Source organism: Podarcis filfolensis (assembly GCF_964270895.1).
Source record: "Podarcis filfolensis genome assembly, chromosome: 12".
Lineage (NCBI taxonomy): Eukaryota > Metazoa > Chordata > Lepidosauria > Squamata > Lacertidae > Podarcis > Podarcis filfolensis.
Window position 1 is genome coordinate 8,544,719 of NC_139614.1, and position 25,675 is coordinate 8,570,393.

Below are 25,675 nucleotides of genomic sequence, written 5' to 3' on the forward strand. Positions count from 1 at the left end.
CGCGCGCACAAGCTGCCATGTTTCCGTCTCTCCCTTTTCCCCCTCAGGGGCCGTCGTGAGGAGACGGGTGGCGGTAGGCGGGCAGGCAGCCCCTCTCTTGCGAGACTTCCACCATGCTGCCAGGGGAAGCTGGAGGCAGCAGCGGTGGCGGTGGCTGAGGAGGCGGCCTTAGGGAGAAGGAAGAGGAGGGGATGGGGAGGGATGCAGAAGGGCGGCGCTTCAGCCGCCGCTGCCGTGCCGCAACCGCCTCATGCCGGGTTCGCGGCTAGCGTGGGCAACAGTCTCCCTCCCTCGCCCCCTCTCTCAGGCGGGGAAGGGCCAATGGAACTCCTCGCGCCAGGACCACGGCAGCCCCGACGTGCTGCTTAGCATCCCCTCCAACCAGTGCAGCATCTTAATGTAGTGATTTCCCCCTCTGCATCCCTTTCATAACTCTATTTTTATAAATCATTTGTCCAGCCACAGTTCAAATTTTTACTACAAGTTTTCTGTCAATCCTACCAATGTATGTAACTCTTTGCAATAGCTTTTCAACTAAATTATAAACTTTCCCCATTCTTTATTAAAGAGGTCCTCTTCCTGGTTTCTAATTCTGCCTGTAGGCTTTGCCATCTCGACGTCGTCCATCAGTTTTGTCTGCCACTCTTCTTTGGTGGGAGTTGTAGACCCTTAGGATCATCTAGCCCAACCCCCTGCAAAACACAGTCAGTCGCAGCCAAAGCAGCATGGCTCCATCAGTGCCTGATTTCTGTATAAGCTAAGCAAAATCTCTTATTTTGGCTGCTGATCCCTTATTTTCCGCTCAAGCAGTATGTGGACCAAGAACTCCCAGAAGTGCAAGCTGGATTTAGAAGAGGCAGAGTAACCAGAGACCAAATTGCAAACATGCAGTGGATTATTGAGAAAGCAAGAGAGTTCCAGAAAGACATCTACTTCTGCTTCATTGACTATGCAAAAGCCTTTGACTGTGTCGACCACAGCAAACTATGGCAAGTTCTTAAAGAAATGGGAGTGCCTGACCTCCTTATATTGTCTCCCTGCTTATTTAACTTATATGCAGAATTCATCATGTGAAAGGCTGGGCTGGATGAATCCCTAGCCGGAATTAAGATTGCCGGAAGAAATATCAACAACCTCAGATATGCAGATGATACAACCTTGATGGCAGAAAGTGAGGAGGAATTAAAGAACCTTTTATTGAGGGTAAAAGAGGAGAGCGCAAAATATGGTCTGAAGCTCAACATCAAAAAAAGATGATCATGGCCACTGGTCCCATCACCTCCTGGCAAAAAGAAGGGGAAGAAATGGAGGCACTGAGAGATTTTACTTTCTTGGGCTCCATGATCACTGCAGATGGTGACAGCAGTCACGAAATTAAAAGACGCCTGCTTCTTGGGAGAAAAGCAATTACAAACCTAGACAGCATCTTAAAAAGCAGAGACATCACCTTGCCAACAAAGGTCCGTATAGTAAAAGCTATGGTTTTCCCAGTAGTGATGTATGGAAGTGAGAGCTGGACCATAAAGAAGGCCGATCGCTGAAGAATTGATGCTTTTGAATTATGGTGCTGGAGGAGACTCTTGAGAGTCCCATGGACTGCAAGAAGATCAAACCTATCCATTCTTAAGGAAATCAGCCCTGAGTGCTCACTGGAAGGACAGATCCTGAAGCTGAGGCTCCAATACTTTGGCCACCTCATGAGAAGAGAAGACTCCCTGGAAAAGACCCTGATGTTGGGAAAGATGGAGGGCACAAGGAGAAGGGGACGACAGAGGACGAGATGGTTGGACAGTGTTCCCGAAGCTACTAGCATGAGTTTGACCAAACTGCGGGAGGCAGTGGAAGACAGGAGTGCCTGGCGTGCTCTGGTCCATGGGGTCACGAAGAGTCGGACACGACTAAATGACTAAACAGCAACAACAACCCTTATTTTCGAGGCTGCTGGTCCCTTATTTTCAAATCTGTAAGGTGTTTTTTTTTAGGTTTTCTTTTACATAAAATCACAATCTATTAATTAAAATATATTTTAAAATCAATTCCTTCTAAAATCAATTTTCTCAGCCAGGAAGCTGCTCTCCTTCCAGGAAAGACATGCTTGGGGCAGTCAGCCCCAGAGTTGCTCCTTTGCTGAAGAGCTGGTGTGGCGAATCCTTTGGCCCTACAGGTGTAGCTGCACTTCAACTCCCATCACCCCCAGCCAGTGCTTGCTGGGGCTGACAGCCATGCACCCAGCTCCCAGGCGGAAAAGCGTCGGCGGAACTGGGGAAAAGCTTCATATTCGCTTTCGCTTTCGCCGAAAGGAAACACGCCGCCTGCGAGGAAGCGCCCCTTTCCCCGAAATGACGTCGCGGGGGCGGGGCGGGCCCGCGGCTTGCGCTTCTTCGGCTTCCACCCGCGCGCGCCTTCTCAGGATGGCTGGCTTGGTTGATGCGCAGCAGCTGAGCGGCGGCAGCAGCTCCCGCTTTGGCCGGGCGCGCGCGCCTTAAAGCAGCGAGGAGCGCCGCGCGCCGCCTTGCCTGGGGGGCCGCCGGGTTACTTCCAGCCCAGGAAGAAAAGGAAGGAGAGGCGCGTCTTTTTGCATAAACGTATGTATATGCATGCGCGCACGGGGCATGTTTTGTGTTTAGCAAACGGAACTAGCCCCAAATCGGAAGCAGCGTTTCCTTGCGCGGGTGTGTTGTCCCGGGGCAATGCAAGCAAGTGGTTTGCATGGCTTCCCCCTCTCCCCTCGTCACTTTTTAAATTTTTGCCACGTAAACCCTAATCCTGCACGCCCATTGTTAAGGTGGAGGAAATTTTTGGGGTTTGCGTTTCCTTGGGTTGCAGGATTCGCGTAAGAGCTGAGCCTCAGGGTGCAATCCTTTTCGAGATTAAGTTTCCTGGAGCTCCCTGGTAATTGGTTTAATTTCTGTGCGGAAATGCACAGCCAACAGCTGTGAGTCATGGGCGGCAGGGAAGTTAAGTCGGGTTTTAAGTATAACTAGAGGGCAAGCAAGCAAGCGGACCAAAGGAATCAGGCATGGTCCCACAGGTTTCTTTGGGTGTTTCTGCAGGGCTGGAGTGGCTAAAACCTGCTGCTTTTCACATATTTGTTGGACTACAATTCCCATCATCCATGACCACTGGCCAGGACTGATGGGAATTGGAGTCCAACATAATCCGGTGAGTCAAAGATTAGGCCCTTGCTTTGCCTTGCAGAAAAGTGGCCGGGGGTTGCCGCACTGATCGCCAGCGTAGGTTGTAAGAAACATAACTTCCTGCACTGCCCGGGTTAGATAAAAAAATATTTGCCTCCTGCCTGCCAAGGCACACACTGTGAGAGAGCAGATCTGGGTATTGTTACAGGATCACACTTGAGAGAACATGTCCTCTTCAGACCTAGGCTGTTTTTTCTTTCACCTTGGATTGAAACTGGTTTGGAGGAGTATGCATCAAAACAGTATTTCGGTTCCACTTGTGTAGGCTGCTCTCCCAAACCAGAGTAAAAGGAAGTGTGTACACATCCTTCGTAGGAAAACGAACATAAATGTTGGTGGTAACGTCTGACCCAGTTGACTAATGTTGGTGGCTTGGCTCTTTCAGAATAGTGGTCCTGCAAATAAAAAAATAAGTATGAGAGCTTCCACCAACCCTCGTGCTTGCAAACTACCAGAAGCTGGTCCAGGAAAAATGAAGTGCCCCTTTTAGACTTTCCACAGTAGTTGGTTTCTGTGCAACTTTGTGAAGCTTCTGAGTTGGCCTTTGGGGGGGGGCATTGAAAGTCTGTTGAGAACTGAGAAGTTGATAGCATGCTAAATGCAGTTTTCAAAGAAGGATGCAGGGCATTTTGAAAACTAGCATGGCATCTTGTGTCTTTTGAAAAGGCTGTCACGTTTACTGTAGGCCAGATCCCATTTTATGCGACGCATGAAGTGGTCATTAAAGATATGTTGTTGTTGTTTAGTCGTGTCCGACTCTTCATGACCCCATGGACCAGAGCACGCCAGGCCCTTCTGTCTTCCACTGCCTCCCGCAGTTTGGTCAAACTCATGCTGGTATATAAAGATATAGTTCCACATTATTCTGTCTCTAGTCTGTACCATGTCCGTTAGAAATTACGGTAAATGTTACATGCATCGCCAATTCCATTGCATCATATGCTCTTCCTTGAGGAAAACAGGGCAGAGAGGCAACTTCTCCTTTCTCTTTAAATTTTGCAAGAGTTTTGCTTCCCTGAACCCTCCTTTCTGAAATCGTAAGGCATGTTACAGAAGTTGTTCCCTTTCCCCCATCCTTGAATTCCCTCTGCTGTTCCTTTGAATGTTGGCTGGGCCATGTTTTGCAAATGCAGAGTATGACTTCCGAAGAAGAAAAGATTGTATACATTTGTTTTAATAGCGAAAATTTTAACCAGCCTAGAAATAGTAGTGGTGTGATTGTTATCAAGTCAACATTTTAAAAAACCCACTCTGCTTTTCTTGCACTCAGAACAATTACCTGAACATTTCTGGCAACTTTTAAAGATTTGTAAGTAAAGCTGTTTCCAAAAAAGATTGACTGCTTAGGCCAGTCAATCCTGTTTAAGATATGTTTTTCTCTGGGGCTTTGGTTTTGAATTTGGAACAGCCTTTCTTCAAGTGGAGATGAACTTGGAATTTTTTTATTTGCATTTTATAGCACCATTATAAAACTTCAGCTGAAAAACTAGAGTGCATGTTTGGAGAGTTGGCTTCTTCTAGATCAAGTTAGTTTAGCTCTTTAATAATTGCATTAGCAATGTGTTCCCGTATAGAAGCAACAGGGAATCCTTGGCATTACTGCAGAAAAAAAATGTTGCCAATAACTAAGCAGTAAAAATCTGCATTGGAAAACAAGCCGTCAAGCCAAACAGTGTTAGTAACCATTCGCTGGATCCTTCAGGGATTGAATATTATCTAAGTTTTGGCATGAAAGTGCAAAACCATACAGTTTTGTTCCTACTTGTTGTTTGCAGGCAGATTGTTCTTATCTAAAGCAAGGGCATTTTGAAAAATGTTACGGTTGTCTTTACTGCTTTAGTTTAAAGTGCGATAGCACTGTCCAGAAGCCGTCCACCATACTGACCTTTTAGTCAACCAACAAGCCTGAAGCAGACCAATGTTAACTGCTTTATACTGTGAAGTATCAAGTTCCCTTAATATACAGGTGATTTATGAAAATGTATTTCTTTTAAAAAACAATGCTTCCAGAATGTAAGAAAATTATTCCAGACAAACATTGCTTATGCCACTTTCATGTGAATAAACACCCAGCAAGAAAAGATAATGGGAGAGGATTTACCCCAGCAAATTATTTCTCAAAATTACAAATACCCAAATACAGACCGTCATTTACCCTTGCTAGATTCAACGTGCTGCCATCTGCCTTATTGCAGGGCAGATTCGAGGGCAAACCATACGTGGAACGAGTCTGCCCCTGCGGCTTGATGGAGGTAGAAACTCTCTCTCATGTCTTGTTACGCTGCCGTTTCTACGGGGATATACGCTCGGTATTTATCACTCCTGTTGTGCAAAAATCTCCAAATGGGCCCAAACTTCAATGTCTAAAACTCCTGGTAGAGGACAAGGATCTAGAGATCACGCTAAGGGTGGCCAAATTCTGTGCGACTGCCATAAAACAAGCTGTACTACTAAAATGATTCAGGTTTTAAATGACAATTTTAGATTATATTTTAGTGATCAAAATTTAATATATATTTTTAACTGCCGCTATATCTGTATTGTCTCTGTTAGACCCAATTGCAATTCAGTGCATTCCTGTTGTGTTTTATGATTTTCCTGATATTGTAAGTGAGCCACTTTCATGTTCTTGCAACTTCATTTTTGCTGCTTCTTACATCAGTCCATGCCCAGAAGGACGTTTTGACTATGCCCTGGGTCCTTTTATGTTTTCCTTCCCTCCCCTTAAATTCCCTTAAGATTCTCACGCAACTTCTATGTGGGATGGTTGAACAGGACAGAGGTTTCAGCTTTCTGCTAGCCCCTGCTTTCATTTGAATGTGCGGGTAAATAAGGGCTAACCAAGAAATCTCCGAAGACAGAGCAGGGTTGAGCAGGATTACTGTCGCAGGGGCAGCATGACTTGTGTAAGATAAAGAACTGTTGTGTCTCAGGCTGCTTTTGAAAAATCTCAGTTTCCATGTAGTGTGAAGGGCTGTTGGTTGAGAAATGTGGCAAAGGTCCACATAAATGGCTGGTACTGTTCTTTGGATCCTGTTTGTGCAAGTTTTCTTAAATTATATTCCAGTTTTTCTTCATGCAGAATTTGCATGACCCTGGCACATAATTATATTGGCGCTGGTTCATCTGAAATATTTTCCAAATCCTCCTTCGGAGAGGGTTGTACAGTTAAAAATAAAAGTAAAGCAACTGAACAAAAGCCTGCCAGAGTAAAATGCATAATTGTGTGTAAACAAACACATCAGCGTGACAATATAATCATGGATGTGGTGAACAGAGGGCGCGATCTGCTTCCTCGCAGACTGTCCAAGTGTCCCTATTTTTCAGGGACGTCCCTGATTTAGAGAAGCCGTACCTGTTTCTGATTTGATCCCAGAATGTCCTGCTTTTCCTTAGGTTGTCTATTTTCACTGGAGAAATTGTTGGAGGGTATGGAGTCCATCTGAAGGCAAACCTGTATAGGGAAGTTTTTTAAAAAAATGTTTCATGTTTTATTATGTTTCTATATATGTTGCATGCTGCCCGGAATGGCTGGGGCAACTCAGTAAGATGTGTGGCGTATAAATAATAAAATTATCATTATGTTAACCCTAACCCTATTTTCATCGGAGAAATGTTGGACGGTATGTCCTCGTTGCGGCTCCTGGTGAAATTCAGGCCAAGCAACTTGTTTTCTGAAGCAGATAAACTTGTATCTTTTATTGGGCTCTGCTTGGGTTTGAGCTAAGAAGAAGCCCCCTCAGGATCACAAATATAAAATAAATTGAATAACACTAGCAACATAAAAATGGAAAACTTTGGATCACATAGATGAATTTTGTTTAGACTCCATGTGGAAAGTACCTTCACATTACAGTGGTACCTCGGGTTAAGAACTTAATTTGTTCTGGAGGTCCGTTCTTAATCTGAAACTGTTCTTAACCTGAGGTACCACTTTAGCTAATGGGGCCTCCCGCTGCTGCTGTGCCGCCGGAGCACGATTTCTGTTCTCATCCTGAAGTAATGTTCTTAATCCGAGGTACTATTTCTGGGTTAGCAGCATCTGTAACCTGAAGCGTCTGTAAACCGAGGTACCACTGTACTCATTTCCTACTAATTTTCTGTTGAAGGGGATGAGGGGCAGTATATGTTGCTGTTATTTTCTTCTCGGAAGGGTAGTGGAAGCTGTTTCTTGCCCCGGACCGTACGGCTGCCTTATGAGAACTGTGGGCAGTTGTCATTTTGTATTTTAACTTATGTGGGTGGGTTGCTTGATGTATTAATATTTTGCAAAACCTCAAATGCTAGAGCAGTGTGTCTCAGTACATCTAGTCCAGACTTCTGCTCTGTCCTAAGGGTGTAATGGAAATGGTTCAAATGTTTGGAAAGGGTGTGTGGTAAAATCCTCACTGAGCTTTGTCAGTTCAGAATGCATTGGTTGCAAATATGATGCAGATACTGTCATCTGCCAGTGCAAGGCTTAGAAAAAGCGAAGTCTTGCTCTCTCTCTTCTCCAAAATGTGTAGTGTCCAACTCCCTCAAAATGTATTTTGTCTAGTTAAGCTTTTGCCTCTATCTTCAGTATATTTTATTTTATTGCTATGGTTAGTGGCTGATGCAAATGAAAGTTCTTCTGATCTGATCTCATGTCCAACTGGAAAAAGAGAACGGTTGCAGGTTTGCTTGAAGCACGGGAGGGAGATTTTTGAGGGTTAAGAACTTTGCCCCAGGATGTGCTACAACAGCGGCAAAGAGTCTTGATAGCACAAGGATGGAAGAACGAGGAAATCCCAATGAAAAAACAGTGGCAAGAAAAATTGAGCTACGCAGAGCATGCTAAATTGACGTACAAATTGTGGGACAAGCACAACTGTGACTTTATCTTTTTTTCTTTTTCAATTTTTTTCAATTAGTTTTCCAGAAAGTTTTTTAAGACAAACAAATAAACAAACATAAATCTCAACAGTATTTAAACCAAACATAGTAACATTGTTAAGTGACTTCCTCGTATCCCCCTGGTTGAATTTCAGTGTATATCATTTTAACGGTTTTCCAAAACCTAAATTCTTATAAAGTTGACTTAAACACTTAACATCTTTCTTTCTTTCCAATTCAGTATTAAACATATTAATTCATCACATTACAAATCTAAATCCTAAGCCTATCTGGTATTTGCAAGCTTTTCCAATTAATTTAACTTGACATATTTAACTAGTCTTTAAATTTCATCCATTCTTCCTGGACATCTGTGACTTTAAGGAAGAATAGGAGCTTTTTACAAATTATCTAAAAAGACAACAAAATGAACTGAACTCCTTGGCAGGTTTTGAATAAACATACACAAATTTATTGGTTGATAACATGGTAGATAGATAATGTAAGGATATGTATAATTTTATAACATGCAGAGAATAATATGTGCTGAGAAATCAGAGGGAGGAGCTGAGGGAAGTCTCTGGGAGGAGGGAGGGTTTAATGGGGGGCAAGGGGAAAAATAATGAATATGATATGTTTTGAAATTTTGTTATGCTGAAATTGCTACTAAAAATATTTTTTTTTTTAAAAAAAAGAACTTTGCCCCAGGAACAGAAATCACGCAACGGTGGCAGCAGGAGGCCCCATTGGCTAAAGTGGTGCCCAGGTTAAGAATGGACCTCCAGAATGAATTAAGTTCGTAACCAGAGGTACCACTGTACAGGCAACATATGAAAAAGTTGCATGACTGCGTTGCTAATACATATCAACAAATATCGGTTCTTTTGGCTTTGGAAGTACCCTTCCTCTCAGCTTCCTGCTTTCACCCCGGACTCCACCTTCCCACCCTAATTCTCACCTAGGGTCTCACTACAGCCACAAAAAGTACCGCTAGGAGAAAGGTTGCTGCGGGCATCACCCTAGTTTCCCCTCTAGGTTTGCTTTTTATGGGCAAGCCCCGGGGTGGATGGAGTCCCAATAAACAGTCAGCTGCCCTCTCCACACCTGGTTTCGGGTGCAGTAGGTTTGGTGAGTTTGCCAGGGGCTCCCAAGGATGAAAAAAGAGTGCCCCTCCTCTCACAGTTCTTTTTCCCCCTTCACAATAATATTTAGTAATTTTCATACAAAAGCATAACAAAAAAGAGAATAAACAATAATAAGAAAAAGAAAGAATATGAAACATAAAATACTCCAAACTTCCCATATATCACCACATAAACTAAAACCTAATTAGTTAATTAAGATCCATCTTCATAAACATATTACTTGACTTCCTCTAATCTCTTCCATCTGAATTCCCTTGTAATTAAATGCAGCAGTTTCCAATATCATTATTTAATAAAACAATATTACAGTCATAATCAAATTTCCTAACTTTTCTTATCGCACTTTTTCTTATTTATTTATTTAATCCTAATTTAATCCTAGGCCTAATTAGTTCTTTCAAGTGGTTACATATCTTTAATATTACAATATTTATTCAAATAATCTTTAAATTTCTTCCAATCTTCTTGGTGTTCCTCTTCTTTCTGGTCGCGGATTCTCCTGGTGAGATCAGCCAGCTCCATAAACTCCATCATCTTCATCTCCACTCACAGATCTTCTCCTGCCTCTGTCTCCTTCTTGTCCAGCCTTTAGTGGCAAATTGTGTTCTGCCATCCGTTTCCCAGAGGATAGTGGAATATCTGCAAGGGTCCTCCTTGAACTCACAAATGAACTTTAATTTCCATAAATAGCCACTGGCCTGACAACCTGTGGTGACTAAGGCCATAACCAGATGAACGGATGTCGTCTTGATAAGCTGAGAAACGTGCTAGTCTTTTGTCTCTTCATTCCTCCTTTTGTGGTATGAGCAACCAAACCAGAAAGCCTTCCATTCAAGGCTGAAAACTATAGTTGCCAGCTTTGGAACAAGCCATGATATTATACACAACTTCAAGCCTTCCTTTAATAGCGTGGCTTGTTCTGAAGTTGGTATCCATAGTTTCTTGGTTTGGACAATATGGAAACACTGTTTAATTACAGGCTTCCTAGTTTAATTGTGGCTTGTAAAGAAAATGCTTGTTCGTATATTGGCTTATTAAGCGGAGAGATTATTGTTTTACCATTCTTAGAGCTGGTTCATACAGGCAAGGAAACTTTACAAAGGCTCCCCTCCATGTTTACACCACAAATAACTAACATAGGTAAGCACAGACAAGTGGGCCAGTGATTTTTCGTCTTGTATGCTGGCAAAACACACACCCAACTGTGCACTTTTTAGCAAGGTGATTTAAGTTTCTGATAGCTTTCCAGCCTGACATTCTGTTACGATAAATCCTGAAAGCACGATATTCCTCCCCTTGATTTGCTGGGAACAAACAAAAATAAATCTAGCAACCATTTCATTATATTTTGGGTATTATATTTTGGTATTTCAGCAACCTCTTTCTACGTAGCTCCCAAGACAGACTGGTTTTATTTTATTTTTAAGGAAACAGCTCGAGATGTTTCCATGCACCTTCGGCAGCTAGTCCTAAGGAAAGCCTTTTTCAGTTAAAGTTGGCATCGTTAGCACCTTCGCTGCTGAACTTCACTTTTGCCATCCTGCACCAGTAGTAGAGAGTGATGCCCATTCTGTGCAAAGGGGCATCATGGTCCCATACCTCCCTATTGAAAAAAACCTGTTGCATATCACAGTTGAGACCACAGGTGCTTTTACTGAATCTGCTACTTGCCAAGTGGCAAGTAGTTACTTAGGTCCTTCCGTTCTGGCTCCTGTAGTGCTGGGCACAGGGAGCAGTTCCACATACTGTATGCACCAAAGTATGGTTTCAGGAATCCATGATGATCAACTTGCAGATGCTGAAGGCTGAAGGAGTGGAGATGATGTTATCATTGCACCATCAGATCCTTGACTACTGTAATTCGCTCTACGCGGGGCTGCCCTTGAAGCTGTCCCAGAAACTCCAGCGGGTGCAGAATGCTGCAGTGAGGCTCCTCACGGGGTCCCTGCCATGGGAGCATATTCACCCAGTGCTTTTCCAGCTGCATTGGCTCCCAGTGGAGTACAGGGTCAGATTTAAGGTGCTGGTTTTGACCTTTAAAGCCCTGCACGGCCTAGGACCCTCGTACCTACGGGACTGCCTCTCCCGGTATGCCCCACGGAGAGCCTCAAGGTCCATAAATAGCAACACCCTAGAGGTCCCGGGCCCTAAGGAAGTTAGATTAGCCTCAGCCAGAGCCAGGGCCTTTTCAACACTGGCTCCAGCCTGGAGGAACGCTCTGTCTCATGAGACCAGGGCCCTGCGGGATCTGATTTCTTTCTGCAGGGCCTGTAAGACAGAGCTGTTCTGCCTGGTCTTTGGCTTGGAGTCAATTTGATTCCCTCTCCCTCTTTTTCCCCCTTTCTCCTCCTGTGAAGAGGCTGCATCTTAATGTTTTAATGTTGTATTTTAATCAACTTATTTTTATTATTGGTTGTTAGCCACCTTGAGCCCAGTCTTGGCTGGGGAGGGTGGGGTATAAATAAAATTTATTATTATTATTATTATTATTATTATTATTATTATTATTATTCCTACCCTACAGGCTTTGAGATAAACAGAGAGATATGGTGAAACTCACCAGAAAAATAAGAAATCAAGATAGCAAACTTTTTATAAAATAATGAAAATGGTTTATTGAATACTTACAAATAAACTGTAAACCGATAAGAACATCGGCAGGATTATTGTAATAACTTGCAGTTTTATAGGGGTGTATATTTAAAGTAGATGAATAAATCAGTAAATTAAGTTAATTTGGCATATGCAGAAAATATAAAACATAAATTTAAGGAAATGCAGAAAGGGGAAAGGAAGTCAAGTTTTGAAAAGTTAAAATGATTGTAAAATTACTGAAATGTATAAAACTTAAAATCTTTTTTTTTTATTTTAAGGAGAGATAAACAGAGAGATGAGCCCTATAACTTACGGTACTTTGACTTGTGTCTGTGTGGTTGACAGTTCTCTGAGAACAGCACCAAAGGGGTCTCTGGAGGAGCAAATTCTGATTACTCTCCATTTTAATTCAAAATAAGAAAAAGGAGAATATGTATCTCTCTGACCCTTTACACAAATGTTTCCTTTATCTTATTACTTTGATGCATTTGCATCTTTGGATCCCTTGGTGCCTCGCAAGACGAAAAGAATCCGTTCCGCGAGTCTCTTCGTCTTGCGGTTTCTTCGTCTTGCGGTTTTTTCGTCTTGCGAAGCAAGCCCATTAGCGGCTTAGCGGATCAGCTGTTAAGCGGCTTAGCGGATCAGCTGATAAGCGGCTTAGCGATCAGCTGTTTAGCGGCTTAGCGGATCAGCTGTTTAGCGGTTTAGCGGATCAGCTGATAAGCGGCTTAGCGGCTTGGGAAAAAGGGGAAAAGGAAAAAAACCCTGCAGGAACTCGCAAGACATTTTCGTCTTGCGAAGCAAGCCCATAGGAAATTATTTTTGCGAAGCACCTCCAAAACGGAAAACCCTTTCGTCTAGCGGGTTTTCCGTCTTGCGAGGCATTCGTCTTGCGGGGCACCACTGTACATGCTTCCCATTCAGAGTTTAAGTTACAATATATCTCTGGTTAAATGGGAAGCAGCTGCTCAAGGAAAAACATCCCAATTATAAATTATGGGGGTGAAAAGAGGGGTATAATATTTGAACTGGGCGCTATAAGCCTGTGGTGGTGAGTGTTATCTGATAATTGTCCAGGTGTGTACCTTATACGATATGTTAGTTGAATTAGAATATTCTTATTTTTCCTTAACCAACATTTTTGTCTCTATTGAGAGAGAGAGAAGCCTTTGTTTTGGGCAATTAGTCCGAGAAAGGAGGGAACAATCTTAGCTAGAAAGCAGATGGTTTCGAGGTCATTATTCCGAGACTGGGTGGAATTTGTGTTGTGGTTTTGATAAGGAAGGTTGAAAGATTTCGGGATGAAAGTGAAGAAGAACCAGAGAAGGTAGAGAATGTTGGTGGAAGTCATAAATTTAAGAATGACTCATTTTGATGAGGGTAAAATTGTGCAGGAGTGTTACAAAAGAGAACAATTTGGAGCGTAGCTGGAGATTTGAAATGAGAAGAGTTGTATTACGGAAAATACGGAAAAACAAAGTCAGTTCCATGGAGGCAAGCTGGCTTTGGGCTTTTGAAGACTAGGCCTGTGCTTTTGAAGTGGCCTCATAGATGTTGGCTTTTCCTAGGGTTTTTCCTTCTTTGATCAGGTTTTGATTTTTCTAATCCTTGTGGATTATTTTTGCTCAGGAGTCTTGTAGTGGAAACCAATTGACCACAGCAGGTCTGGTAGATATGGACGCATTATTCCCTAAAAGTCCCTGAGTCTATCCCAATATTAGGGACACAAATCTATGCTAAATCTTATTTAATTTTTCTTGTATTTTTTAAATTACCTTTATAATGCAGATTTTAAATTTTTTTTTAAAGTGCTATTGCTTTTAACTGGACTGGAGGAAGAGGGTGCTAAGAAAATAACTGCTTTCTTGCGTACTTGAAGCAGCTAATACAAAGCCTTATATCTTATTTAGTTCTTGTAGTAGCCCCATTGTAATTGCGTTGTTTATTTATCCATGCACTCATTTTTATACATTGTGCTTATTTTGTATCATGCTTTCACTTGTAAATGAATACTTACCATTTTTCACCTTTTGTCAGTTATTTGTAATAGCTTTTTTGTTTATTTTGAAGTGGTTCTGGCTGTTTAGGTCACTGTTGATATGCTCACTAGGCAAAATTAATATTTTTTTGAATTTAGAAATTGTTTTCCAGTTCCTTGTACAGTGTGAGGGAGTCTGTTGGAGCCAAATGCAATGTTTTGCTGCAAATAAAAGGACAGAGTTTTCTCTCTCTCCGCCCTTTTACACCGATGTTTCATCTCTAAAGTCCATATTAAGGCAATCCCTTTACTAGGCCAACAAAAATATTGCAAAATAGCATCCAGTCTTTTGAGTACTCTGGAACTCTTTATCAGACTAGATGGTAAACACAGCAAAAAAGTAGGGAAGGAAAAAGGTGTGTGTGTGGGGGGGAATGTGCATTTACCGTATTTTTCGCTCTGTAAGACGCACCAGACCACAAGACACACCTAGCTTTTGGAGGAGGAAAATAAGAAAAAAAAATATTCTGAATCTCAGAAGCCAGAACAGCAAGAGGGATTGCTGCGCAGTGAAAACAGCAATCCCTCTTGCTGTTCTGGGATAGCTGCGCAGCCTGCATTCGCTCCATAAGATGCACACACATTTCCCCTTACTTTTTAGGAGGGAAAAAGGGAGTCTTATAGAGCAAAAAATACGGTATGTCTGCACCTTCTAAGAGTCTTAAGGCGAGAGGAGGAGAGAGCAGGTAGGTCTTTAAGGTGCTACAGAGGTGGCAGCAAGGAAAAGACTGGTTGTGATAGGAAAATAATGAATTTGGTTGTTTTAACAGCAGAATCCTAAACTGAAGTAAGAGGCTTGTTATACCACCTGAGGGCAGGGCTTTATTTTCCAAGGAAACATTTCATTCAATTGCTAGGCGCAGTTGTCCTCGTTGGTTTCTTTTGACTTGGCAAACCGTCTAATATTAATTTTCACCTTTGCTAATATGAAGATTGCCTTAGCTCAAAAACAGGAAGGAAACTATGGAGGACTCTCTGTGCTTTGCTTAAGGATGAAGACCGAGCTGGGCAATAGCTGCTAATTTTGTAGCCCCAGAGATGGGGAATTTACCCCATTGTTACTCTTCTCATTCCCAGCAACCTGATACTTGCATAGCACCTAAAGGGCCTCGGATCATTGCCTGCGACTTCCTCTCTCCCTCAGTCTTAAAAACCTTACAAGATGCAGACAGGGATAAAGGTTTTATCACCAGATAGGCACTTTGAGTCTCCCTGCCCCATGTTCCTGCTTTGCTTACCATCTGTCTGGATGGGAGAGTTCTGCAGAGCTCAAAGGATTGCACGTTACTTTGTGATACAGTGGTACCTCGGGTTACATACGCTTCAGGTTACAGACCCCGCTAACCCAGAAATAGTGCTTCAGGTTAAGAACTTTGCTTCAGGATGAGAACAGAAATTGTGCTCCGGCGGCGCGGCAGCAGCAGGAGGCCCCATTAGCTAAAGTGGTGCTTCAGGTTAAGAACAGTTTCAGGTTAAGAACAGGCCTCCGGAATGAATTAAGTACTTAACCCGAGGTACCACTGTATTTTGTTTGGGTTAATAAAGATATTACATTAATATGGACTTGGGGATTTTTCTTATGTGCCAAACTTTTTGACCTCTAAAATTGTATTTATAAAATGTTTCCTCCTCCCACCCCCTTAATAATTCGGGCGGTGGCGGTAGAAGACAGATGCAATTAAAATAAGAGGCAAAAACAAACCAAAGTTGGAGAGGGCAGGTTTCTCCTCAGCTCCTGCTACAAAAGGCTTCCTTCCTGTGACGCCTTGTGTCCTTTTATGTTGGATCTAGATCCAGTGTTTCCCAAACTTGGGTCTCCTTTGGTCTCCATCATCCCTAGCTAGCAGGACCAGTGTTCAGGGAGGATAGGGATTGGAGTCCAAAAACAGCTGGAGACCCAAGTTTGGGAAACGCTGGTCTAGATAGTCCCAATAATTATTTCAGCTTATCATCGATGGTAGAAGCACTTTATTGGTGTTTAAATATATGCAGTGTTGATTAAGTAACTGAAAATGCTCTCATGCTGTGGGGTAAGGGAAATATTTTGTGCTGTCACTCAGAGCATATTTATTTCCTCTTTTTGTCAGAATGGATCCCTTCAGCTTTGGGGACCCCTTTAGTTACGCCGAGTTCTTGAAAGTGCAAGGGAATCAAGACTTCAAAAATGGAAACTATGCTCTTGCCATCAGAAAGTATGACGAAGCACTAAACATCCTGGTCTATTTACACCGAGCAGTAAGGTAAGCTCTTTCTTAGAGAACTGTGAGCTGTCTAGCGCTAGCTTCCAGACTTGAGCTTTCCTTCTGTGAAGCTACTGAACTTGGATTCCAGTCACCAAGTTATCTGTGATCTTTGCAGTAATTATTTGCCGTTTTCCTTACACTCTTTATTCAACTTTTCATAGCAGTGTTCTGTTGGGATTTAATAAAGGGAATGCATAAGGTATAACAATTCCCCCCTCTACTCTCTTTCTGTGTAGAGGAAGGCGGGCGGGAATCTGTTCATGTGTTCTGTAAAACTATAAAGCTGTTTCTCTTGACGCAACTACGTTTAACATTCTCATCTCTTAGTTTTTCCCAACGGCGAGATGTGGCAGTTTTACTCTGCAACCGATCAAATGCCTTTTACAACTTAAATAAATGGAGAGAAGCCTTTTGCTCAGCAAGACAGAGCCTCCAGTGGGATCCAGGTTACGTTAAGGTATTCTGTACTCTACGTAGAGGCTGAGTGGCCATCTGTCATGGATGAGATTCGTGCAAAATGACCCTGAGAGTCCCTTACCAGGGCCGTCTTAAGCATACCCGGGGCCGTGGTGCAAAGATCCCTCCAGCGCCCCACCTCCGTTTCCCAGAGTTGTCGACCTTTTCCCAAGCCTCTGCAGGGATTGCTCTTCTCCCGCAGGGGCTTGGGATGGAAGCTGCACATCCTCCAGCCATATGGTTGACGGGGAGCAGCTGGTGGGCATGGAGGAGGGAAAGGGGAAGCGCCGGCAAAGCCACGCAGTTCCCCCACTCGCTGGGGCGCCCCTGAGAGGCCGACGCCCTGGCGCAGCGCGTCAGTAAACCCAGTGGGAAAGACGTCTCTGTCCCTTACAACTCTATAGTTCTATGATTCTCTAAGCCTAGGTTGCAGGGTGGTTGTTTTTTAATTAAAAGATAAAATAAGGATTAAGAGTTCGGAATATAAGATATTTTGAAGCAATGTGTGCTTTGACTCTTAAACAGAGAAATTTCAAGACCGAAAATGCAAGGATTGAGCACTGACATTAAAGGAGCTTAAAGCTTGAAGAACTTTGGATTTGCATTTCGTTGTTAAATTTTATTGTATTCGGAAGCTCCACGTTTTGGCTTGCAAGTCACTTTTACTTAATATGAACATAAACTTATTTGCGGAGCAGCTGTTGGCTCAGAACAGCGTTCCCGTTCAGAAATTTATTTATTTAATTTCTGCACCACCCTTCATCCGAGGCTCACAGGATGGTTTGCAATATAAAAACACAAAAAAACATAATATGGTGCTTAAATAAAATATTACTGACAACAGAAATAAGATTTGCATCCATGTTAAAAAAACCCCACACTATAGTAAGAAACAAAAGGAATCACCCTCCCATAGTTTAGAAAGCCATAATAAACCAAATGAATGTTTAATTTTATCATGTTCGTTAATACTGAGTATATATTCTGAGTAAAACATAGTTGACTAGTGCCCATTGTATCTGGTGCAAAAGTGTTTCAACCCTGCCATTTTAAATGTATTTACTGCTAGGTTATTCCGTTCTTATATTGAAAGGTTGCTATTAAATGTCTGTTAGCCTTCACATATATTCCTGAAGTGAAAGACTGACTCTTGGGATCTTTCTTTTCTCTCTCTCTCTCTCTCTCTCTCTCTCTCTCTCTCTCTCTTTCTTTCTTTCTTTCTTTCTTTCTTAGGGCTACTATAGAGCTGGCTACTCCCTGATTAAATTGAGACAGCCTCTCGATGCTGTTAAAACGTTTTATCAAGGTTTAGACTATCTCCATGGTTCATCAGATGTGGCTCAAATTTCTGATTTTATAGTCGGTATCTTCTTAAGCGTTAACGGTAAGTGATAACGTGAGATTTTGTCTTCATTAAACTGTCACAATAAGGACAGGATGGGGGCAGCTGATGGCTGGTGAGTGCCTGAAATGAATGGCCTCGTTTGGAAATCACAGTAAACCGTAGTTTGAAAGAAACTATGGATTACCATGAATGAGCAGCATGCAAGTGGTTCACTACTGTCTTTGCTGAGCTGAGTAACAAACTCTGGAGTGGATGTGCAAACCAACGCTTGTAGTTTATTTCTCTCCAAATAAGCTATAAGCAGTAGACCAAGAACGAAACTTGGCTGCTACTTGTGTTTTGTTCAGAGATAAACAAACTACTACACTGGTTTGCATCCAGCACTAAGCCAGCCAATCCATGGTGTTCTTTTTTACAGGCTTGGCAAAGTGAAGTGCGTCTGTCAGGGAATCAGGAGCAGGAGCACTGGGGAGAGAGGATTGGGAGAGCGAAGGGGAAGAATCCGAGGGCAGCGTAGGGGAGTATGACAGTGGCCCGAGAGATTCCATGAGCTTCTCCAGCGAATCAGAAGATTCCCAGAAGGGGGCGCCGATGGTCAGGGCAAGGGGGGTCCCAGGGGGGACGCACCAGAAACAAGGAGCCAGAGGGGAACCCCAAAGCAGCAGTGGAGGATCAGGACCAGTTTCCCCACCAGAGCGTAGTGGGGGGGAGGAGTCACATGTGTCAGGAGCAGTGTCTCCTCCAGAGAGGGAGTCAGGGCTGACCACGCCTCCAACGGAGGGGAGGTCAGTTGCAGCTAGCCCCCCCGATGGGGGAAGCAGTGACAGCAGCAGTGGAACGGTCAGGAGGAAAGTTGCTGGCTGGGCGCGCGCGCCAAGTTCAAATGTGCAGGCGCGCGGAACAGCAGGAGACCCGGATGGGGAACCAGCTCCTAAAGCCCGCCGGAGGGAGGGAGAAGGCTCAGGGGAATCAGCGGGAGAAGAGGCTAGAAAGGGCGGAACCCCGGCGGGCAGGCGGACCCAGAGGAGGAAGGAGCAGCGGAGAAGGTGGAGCAAGGCTAGACTCTTAAATTGGTGTCAAGGGGGAGGAGACTCAGACGGAGCATCAGTGGTCTGACACTTTAGACGTGGGGCTGCGCGCTGCGGCTCTGGAAGTGAAACTGAACTTCAATAAAGGCTTTTATACTTAACAACGAAGCAGCGTTGGTCCTTTGTGAGCTGGGACCTAGGGTAGCCCTGACAGTATGCTCCGTCCTCATAAAAACCTCGCAGCGTGAGTTGGTGCAGCGAGGGGCAAGACTTGGTGTTTTGCGAGCTCACGAAGATAGGCAAAGATGACTACAGAGAGCCAGGTGAAAGAACTGCAAGAAGCAGTCACGACGCTTTACGCGGAAGTAGCAGCATCCAGGAAAAGAGAAGAAGAAGCAGTAGCGCTCTGCCGGGATCTGCAAGCCAGGTGGGACCGTTGGGGGAAAGAGGGGCTGCCAGGACCCAAACCGGAGGGAGTTGGCCTCGGGAAGAGGGGGGGCAGCCGGTGGCGCACTTTGATGGGAACCTGCAGCAATACCCTAACTTCAGAGCTGACGTGGTTTACGCGCTCAATTTGCTTCGGAAAGACTTTAGAGATGAGGAAGAGAAGGTGGGCTTCATAATCACTCATTTGCATGGGGAAGCAAAAGCGTGGCTGCGGAATTTGTGGCGCGAAAAAGACCCTGCCCTCAAAGATTCCGATGCATTTATCAAAGCTATGGACGCTTGCTTTAAATCTACGGTAGATGTAGATATTGCTCGGAGGGAAATGCATGGACTACAGCAAGGGAAAGCGACGGTGAGGCAGTATCACTCGCGCTTTTTTGCCTTACTGAACGTGCTGGGCTGGGAGAAGGACTCCATTGCTGTCAGAGACCTGTTCTGGGAGGGGCTAAGTGGAGAGGTGAAAGATGAACTGGCAAGAGGAGAAAGACCCCAAAATACCCAAGAAGTTGCCCAAAGAGCGTTGGCAATTGGTGTGCGCCTGGAAGGACGTAAGGGAAGCACCCCAGCCAGGACAACCCCTTTCTTTCCCAGAGAGGCGGGGCGGGCGCTGTCCATGTCTCCTTTGGGAAGGGGAGAAGAGCCGATGGAGATTGGTGGTGCAAGGGCTCAGACTGCCAGCAGAGCCCAAACACCGGGAGCAGTCAAGGGGAAGGCTCCTAGAGGGACCAGGAAGTGTTACATCTGCGACAGTGCACAGCACATGGCCAAAGAGTGTCCCCAGAGGCTCCAGAAGCACACTGCAGCCTCAGCAACAGTAAAGGGAACAGGTGAGCAGCTGAAACAGCTGCAGGGGGAAGAAGAAGCCTGGTTGGAAACAGAGCCACTGGGGCCCAACCAGGCAAGTCAGTGAAGCAGTCCCCAGAGATTTTACAGCCCACAGACCCCCTCCCACCCAAACCAGTGGTGCAACTCACCGCATCGCTCCAGTTGCCCAATGGGCACACCATGCAAGTACCAATAACCATTGACTCTGGGAGCAACGCAGACTTTATTGGAGTGGACTTTATCAAGCAACATCGCATAGCACTCATGCCAGCCACGATGCCCCTAAACGTCGTCACGGTCGATGGCAGGAAGCTACTGGGAGGAGAGGTGGTACAGCAAACACCACCGATGGTGATGCAAATTGGAAACCACCGCGAAGTCATCAGCTTCAACGTCACCCACCTGTCGGACACGCCCATAGTGTTGGGTATGAGTTGGCTGGATAGGCACAGCCCGGCATTGGCATGGTACCAGCGGCAGTTGACCTTCTGTTCCTCCTACTGCGCAGAACACTGCATCCAGACCCGCCAGGAGGAGGAGGGGCAAGAGGAGGAACCGCAGCTACACCTAGGCATGGTGCAAGCGGTACCCAACAAGTACAAGGAGTTTTTGGAGGTCTTCTGCGAGAGGGAAGCGGATAAGCTGCCTCCCCACAGGCCTTACGACTGCAAGATTGACCTCCTGCCGGGAGCGACGCTGCCGACTGGGAAACTGTATTCCATGTCTGAAGATGAACTGCAAGAACTCAGGGAGTTCATAGATCACAACTTGAAGCGGGGGTTCATCCAAGAATCTAAAGCAGTGGGGGGCAGTCCCGTGTTTTTCGTGAAGAAGAAGGACACGCCCCAACGGAGACTCATAGTTGATTTTAGGACCATAAATTCCAAAACAAAGCCCGCAGCATTCCCCATGCCCAAGATCGACGACCTGCTCGCGACGGTGAGGAAGGGACGGATCTTCACCAAGTTGGATCTACGAGGGGCGTACAACCTTATACGCATGCGGGAGGGCGATGAGTGGAAGACAGCCATGTTTACACCTTTAGGCACCTATGAATATCGCGTAATGCCTTTTGGTCTGCAAAATGGCTCCCATACCTTCCAAGCTTTCATGCATCACGTGTTAGCGGGACTCCTCTACAAGAAGTGCGTCTGCTTCCTGGACGATATCCTGATCTTCTCGGAATCGCAGGAGGCTCACGAGAGGGACGTCAAGGAGGTCCTGCAGAGGCTACGGGAGCACAGACTTTACGCCAAATTAGAGAAGTGCCAGTTCGACATGACGGAGGTGGATTTTCTGGGCTACAAGCTGTCCGACAAGGGACTCGCCATGGACAGCGCCAAGGTCCGCGCGGTGTTGGACTGGAAGAGCCCGCGCAATCGGAAGGAGGTCCAGAGGTTCGTCGGCTTCGCCAACTTTTATCGCAAGTTCATCAAAGGGTTCGCGAAGGAGACGGCGGCCATCACGGACACCCTCAGCTCCAAGAAGAAGAAGTTCACCTGGACGGACCAGGCGGAGCAGTCCTTTCGGAGACTCAAGCGTCTCTTCGCGTCCGAAGAACAGCTGCTACATGTAAACCCCAGCAGACCAATGAGGGTTGAGACGGACGCCTCAGACAGAGCAGTGGGGGCCGTCCTGTTGCAGCAAGATCCGCAAGGGGAATGGAGGCCGTGCGCATTCTACTCCAGGAAACTCAGCAAGGCGGAACAGAACTACACCATCTGGGACAGGGAGTTGCTGGCCATTCATGCAGCTTTCAGGGCGTGGCGGCACTTCCTCGTTGGAGCCAGACACACAGTGCAAGTCCGCACGGACCATAAGAACCTGGAGTACTGGCGCACGGCGCGGTTCCTGAACCAGAGACACATCCGCTGGGCGGAGTTCTTTGCGGATTTCGATTTCCGGATAGAATACATCCCGGGAGACAACAACGTCATGGCGGATGCACTATCCAGGAAGCCGCAGTATCTCGAGGAAGCGGCGCCGGTGGCGGCCAAGCACATTTTCGCACCGAAAGCGTGGGCGTGCGCTTCAGCTGCCGTGGACCTGGACACGGTGCGTCGAGCGCTGCAGACGGATTCGTTCGCACAATCCAAGATGGAGGAGGTGCGAAGAGGCACAGCGAAGGACGACGAGTTCCAGATACGAGACGGACTGCTCATCCGCAAAGGGGCTCTCTACGTGCCCGGAGACGACCTCCGCGCGAAAGTCTTGCAGCAGCTACACGACGCGCCCAGCGCTGGGCACTTCGGCAAGGACAAAACGGCGGAATTAGTAACCAGAGACTTTTGGTGGCCCAAGGTGAGGGGAGAAGTCGCGGATTACGTCTCCAGGTGTGACACCTGCCAAAGGGCCAAGCCAGTACACAGGAAGCCGGCGGGTCTACTAGAACCCCTACAGACGCCGCTCGAACCGTGGGAGAGAGTGGCCCTGGACTTTGTCACAGATCTGCCCAGCTCGCGAGGCAAAACAGCGGTGCTCGTGGTCGTAGACATGTTCACCAAGATGGCACACTTTATTCCGTGCGCGAAGGTGGCCACAGCGGAACAGACCGCCAAGCTGTTCATAGACCACGTGTTCAAAGCTCACGGCTTGCCGCGGTCCATCCTGTCCGACCGGGGTCGCCAATTCGTCTCGAGTTTCTGGCAGAGGCTGCTGGGCATCCTGAACGTCAAGATCAACTTAGCGTCGGCACGACACCCGCAGACCAACGGACAAGCGGAGAGGGTCAACGCCATCATGCAGCAGTACCTGCGATGCTACGCCAATCAACAACCCTCGACCTGGGTGGACTACCTACCGCTGGCCGAGTTTGCCTACAACAACACGAAGCACGGGTCTACGGGAGTGACACCGTTCTTCGCCAATAATGGGCGGCATCCCAGAACTTTCCCGGGGTTAGAGACGACGGGGGAGGGGGAGCCAAGGGGAGCAGAGCACTTAGCAGCAGAGTTACAGGAGGTCCACGAGCAACTCCGAAGGCAATTGGAACTGGCGAAACACGCCTACAAGATGCAGGCAGACAAGCACAGGAGGGTCGGGGAGGACATCCAGGTGGGGGACTGGGTCTGGTTAGCAGCCCAGGCAGTGCCGGCCAGGACGCTAGCTAAGAGGAAGCTCAAGCACAAGCAGCTGGGACCTTACCAGGTCGCGGCGCAAATCAATCCAGTGGCCTTCCGGTTGACACTCCCGGAGGGCTCCAGAATGCACCCAGTCTTTCATAGGTCAGTGCTCACACCCTACAGGGAACCCCACAGGTTTCAGGCGACAGGGAACGCGCCAGACACACTTAGTGAATCTCCGAGGAGGGAGGGGTCACGGAGGGCGACGCCACTCAACGAGGTCACGGAGATTTTGGACTCGAGGTGGGGGGAAGAGGGGGTGGAATACCTCCTCGCCAGGGAAGGTACCCCAGCCAGTGCCAACAGGTGGGTACCGTGCTATGCCGTGGAGGAGCACTATCTTAAAGACGAGTTCCATGCACTCTTCCCACACAGACCTATGCCGGCAGAGTATTTCGACGACTGGCTCTTCACGCCCACACTGTCAGCCAGTACGTTCCAGGGTTTTTCATCAGCTGAAGAGACGACGCCAGACACTAGCTCCTCGGAGGGGTCTCTCTCGGGGTTTGCCACAGACCGCTCCTATTGGTGGGACACTCAACCGGAGGTGGGGTGGCGCAGGGAGCTGCTGCGGGGACCTTTGCAAGCTGTCTCACCAGAGGTACCCGGGGGAGGGGAGGACATGGACGTGTTGGGGGAGGATCCTGGATTCGAGCACATCAGCAGAGAGATGGAAGCAGAGGAAATCGACGTCGACGAGCCCGTTGCGGTTGGGCCGGATCCAGTGGACCGGCTACACACCAGGGGGGAAGAATGGTATCCCGCACTCACACCCACTGGACTGGAGCACCCGGAACCCACACCCGAAGAGGGGGAGGGGGGAAGGGGGGGCTTCGAGGGGGGGATGGATGTCAGGGAATCAGGAGCAGGAGCACTGGGGAGAGAGGATTGGGAGAGCGAAGGGGAAGAATCCGAGGGCAGCGTAGGGGAGTATGACAGTGGCCCGAGAGATTCCATGAGCTTCTCCAGCGAATCAGAAGATTCCCAGAAGGGGGCGCCGATGGTCAGGGCAAGGGGGGTCCCAGGGGGGACGCACCAGAAACAAGGAGCCAGAGGGGAACCCCAAAGCAGCAGTGGAGGATCAGGACCAGTTTCCCCACCAGAGCGTAGTGGGGGGGAGGAGTCACATGTGTCAGGAGCAGTGTCTCCTCCAGAGAGGGAGTCAGGGCTGACCACGCCTCCAACGGAGGGGAGGTCAGTTGCAGCTAGCCCCCCCGATGGGGGAAGCAGTGACAGCAGCAGTGGAACGGTCAGGAGGAAAGTTGCTGGCTGGGCGCGCGCGCCAAGTTCAAATGTGCAGGCGCGCGGAACAGCAGGAGACCCGGATGGGGAACCAGCTCCTAAAGCCCGCCGGAGGGAGGGAGAAGGCTCAGGGGAATCAGCGGGAGAAGAGGCTAGAAAGGGCGGAACCCCGGCGGGCAGGCGGACCCAGAGGAGGAAGGAGCAGCGGAGAAGGTGGAGCAAGGCTAGACTCTTAAATTGGTGTCAAGGGGGAGGAGACTCAGACGGAGCATCAGTGGTCTGACACTTTAGACGTGGGGCTGCGCGCTGCGGCTCTGGAAGTGAAACTGAACTTCAATAAAGGCTTTTATACTTAACAACGAAGCAGCGTTGGTCCTTTGTGAGCTGGGACCTAGGGTAGCCCTGACAGCGTCATAACTGAGCAGCAGGCAGCAGCCAGTTTCTCATTCTCAGTCATTTATAATGTGTTTCAGAGTATTGCTTACAATGATGTGCAAACCAGGTCATTGTCCACCATTATTATAGTGTAACCTTTGCAAAATGGATTTGTGACCTCGGGCTGGTGGGTAAAATGTCTGCAATGCTAGGTTAAAACGGCAAGATCTTTGCCCTGACCCAGCAAGGGAGTTAGCCGCGTAGAAGCAGCTTCAGGGAGCAGATGGAAGAACCATGCTTGCAATGCGCTTTCAGGCGCACGATGTCTGGTGGTTCTCTTCGCACGACGTGGTGGGGATAGGAAGGAACCTGTGCTCCAATCCCTATGCCCAGATTCTGCACATTTGGCATTGCCCCCTGCTATATCTGCAGGTGGGTGACGATGTTTTTCAGCGCTTCCCTACGTTGAAAACTCATTACAAACAGAAAGCCAAGAGCAGGAAAAGAATGAAATTACCCCTCTGCCGACTGCGTTAGTTTTCTATTTGTATAAATTTTGGTGCATTCGAAACCAGGCTGAAATGATGCAGCCCATTCTACCACTACAACATTCTGCCATCAACTTCCTACCTCATTCTGTTGCTTATATAGACCAGCTGAAGGGAGCCCTACGGAGAGAGCATTGGCGATCGTGCCGTTTGTTTTCTCTGTTGTCTAATGGCATTTCCCCTTGTTGATGCCGTGAGGGGATTTCCTAAGTTGG

The 25,675-nt window shown here is 46.7% G+C and overlaps 1 protein-coding gene across 1 annotated transcript in view; it reads left to right on the forward strand.

Moving 5' to 3' along the window:
* The first annotated feature begins 2,208 nt into the window (after positions 1 to 2,208).
* Positions 2,209 to 25,675, forward strand: part of TRANK1 (tetratricopeptide repeat and ankyrin repeat containing 1) — a 55,452-nt gene continuing 31,985 nt past the window's right edge. Inside the window, exons 1-4 of the mRNA XM_083577530.1 lie at positions 2,209 to 2,585; positions 15,917 to 16,069; positions 16,400 to 16,529; positions 17,762 to 17,912. Of these exons, the coding sequence (XP_083433656.1) occupies positions 15,918 to 16,069; positions 16,400 to 16,529; positions 17,762 to 17,912 (433 nt within the window). The 5' untranslated portion in view covers positions 2,209 to 2,585; position 15,917. The remainder of the gene's footprint in view (positions 2,586 to 15,916; positions 16,070 to 16,399; positions 16,530 to 17,761; positions 17,913 to 25,675) is intronic.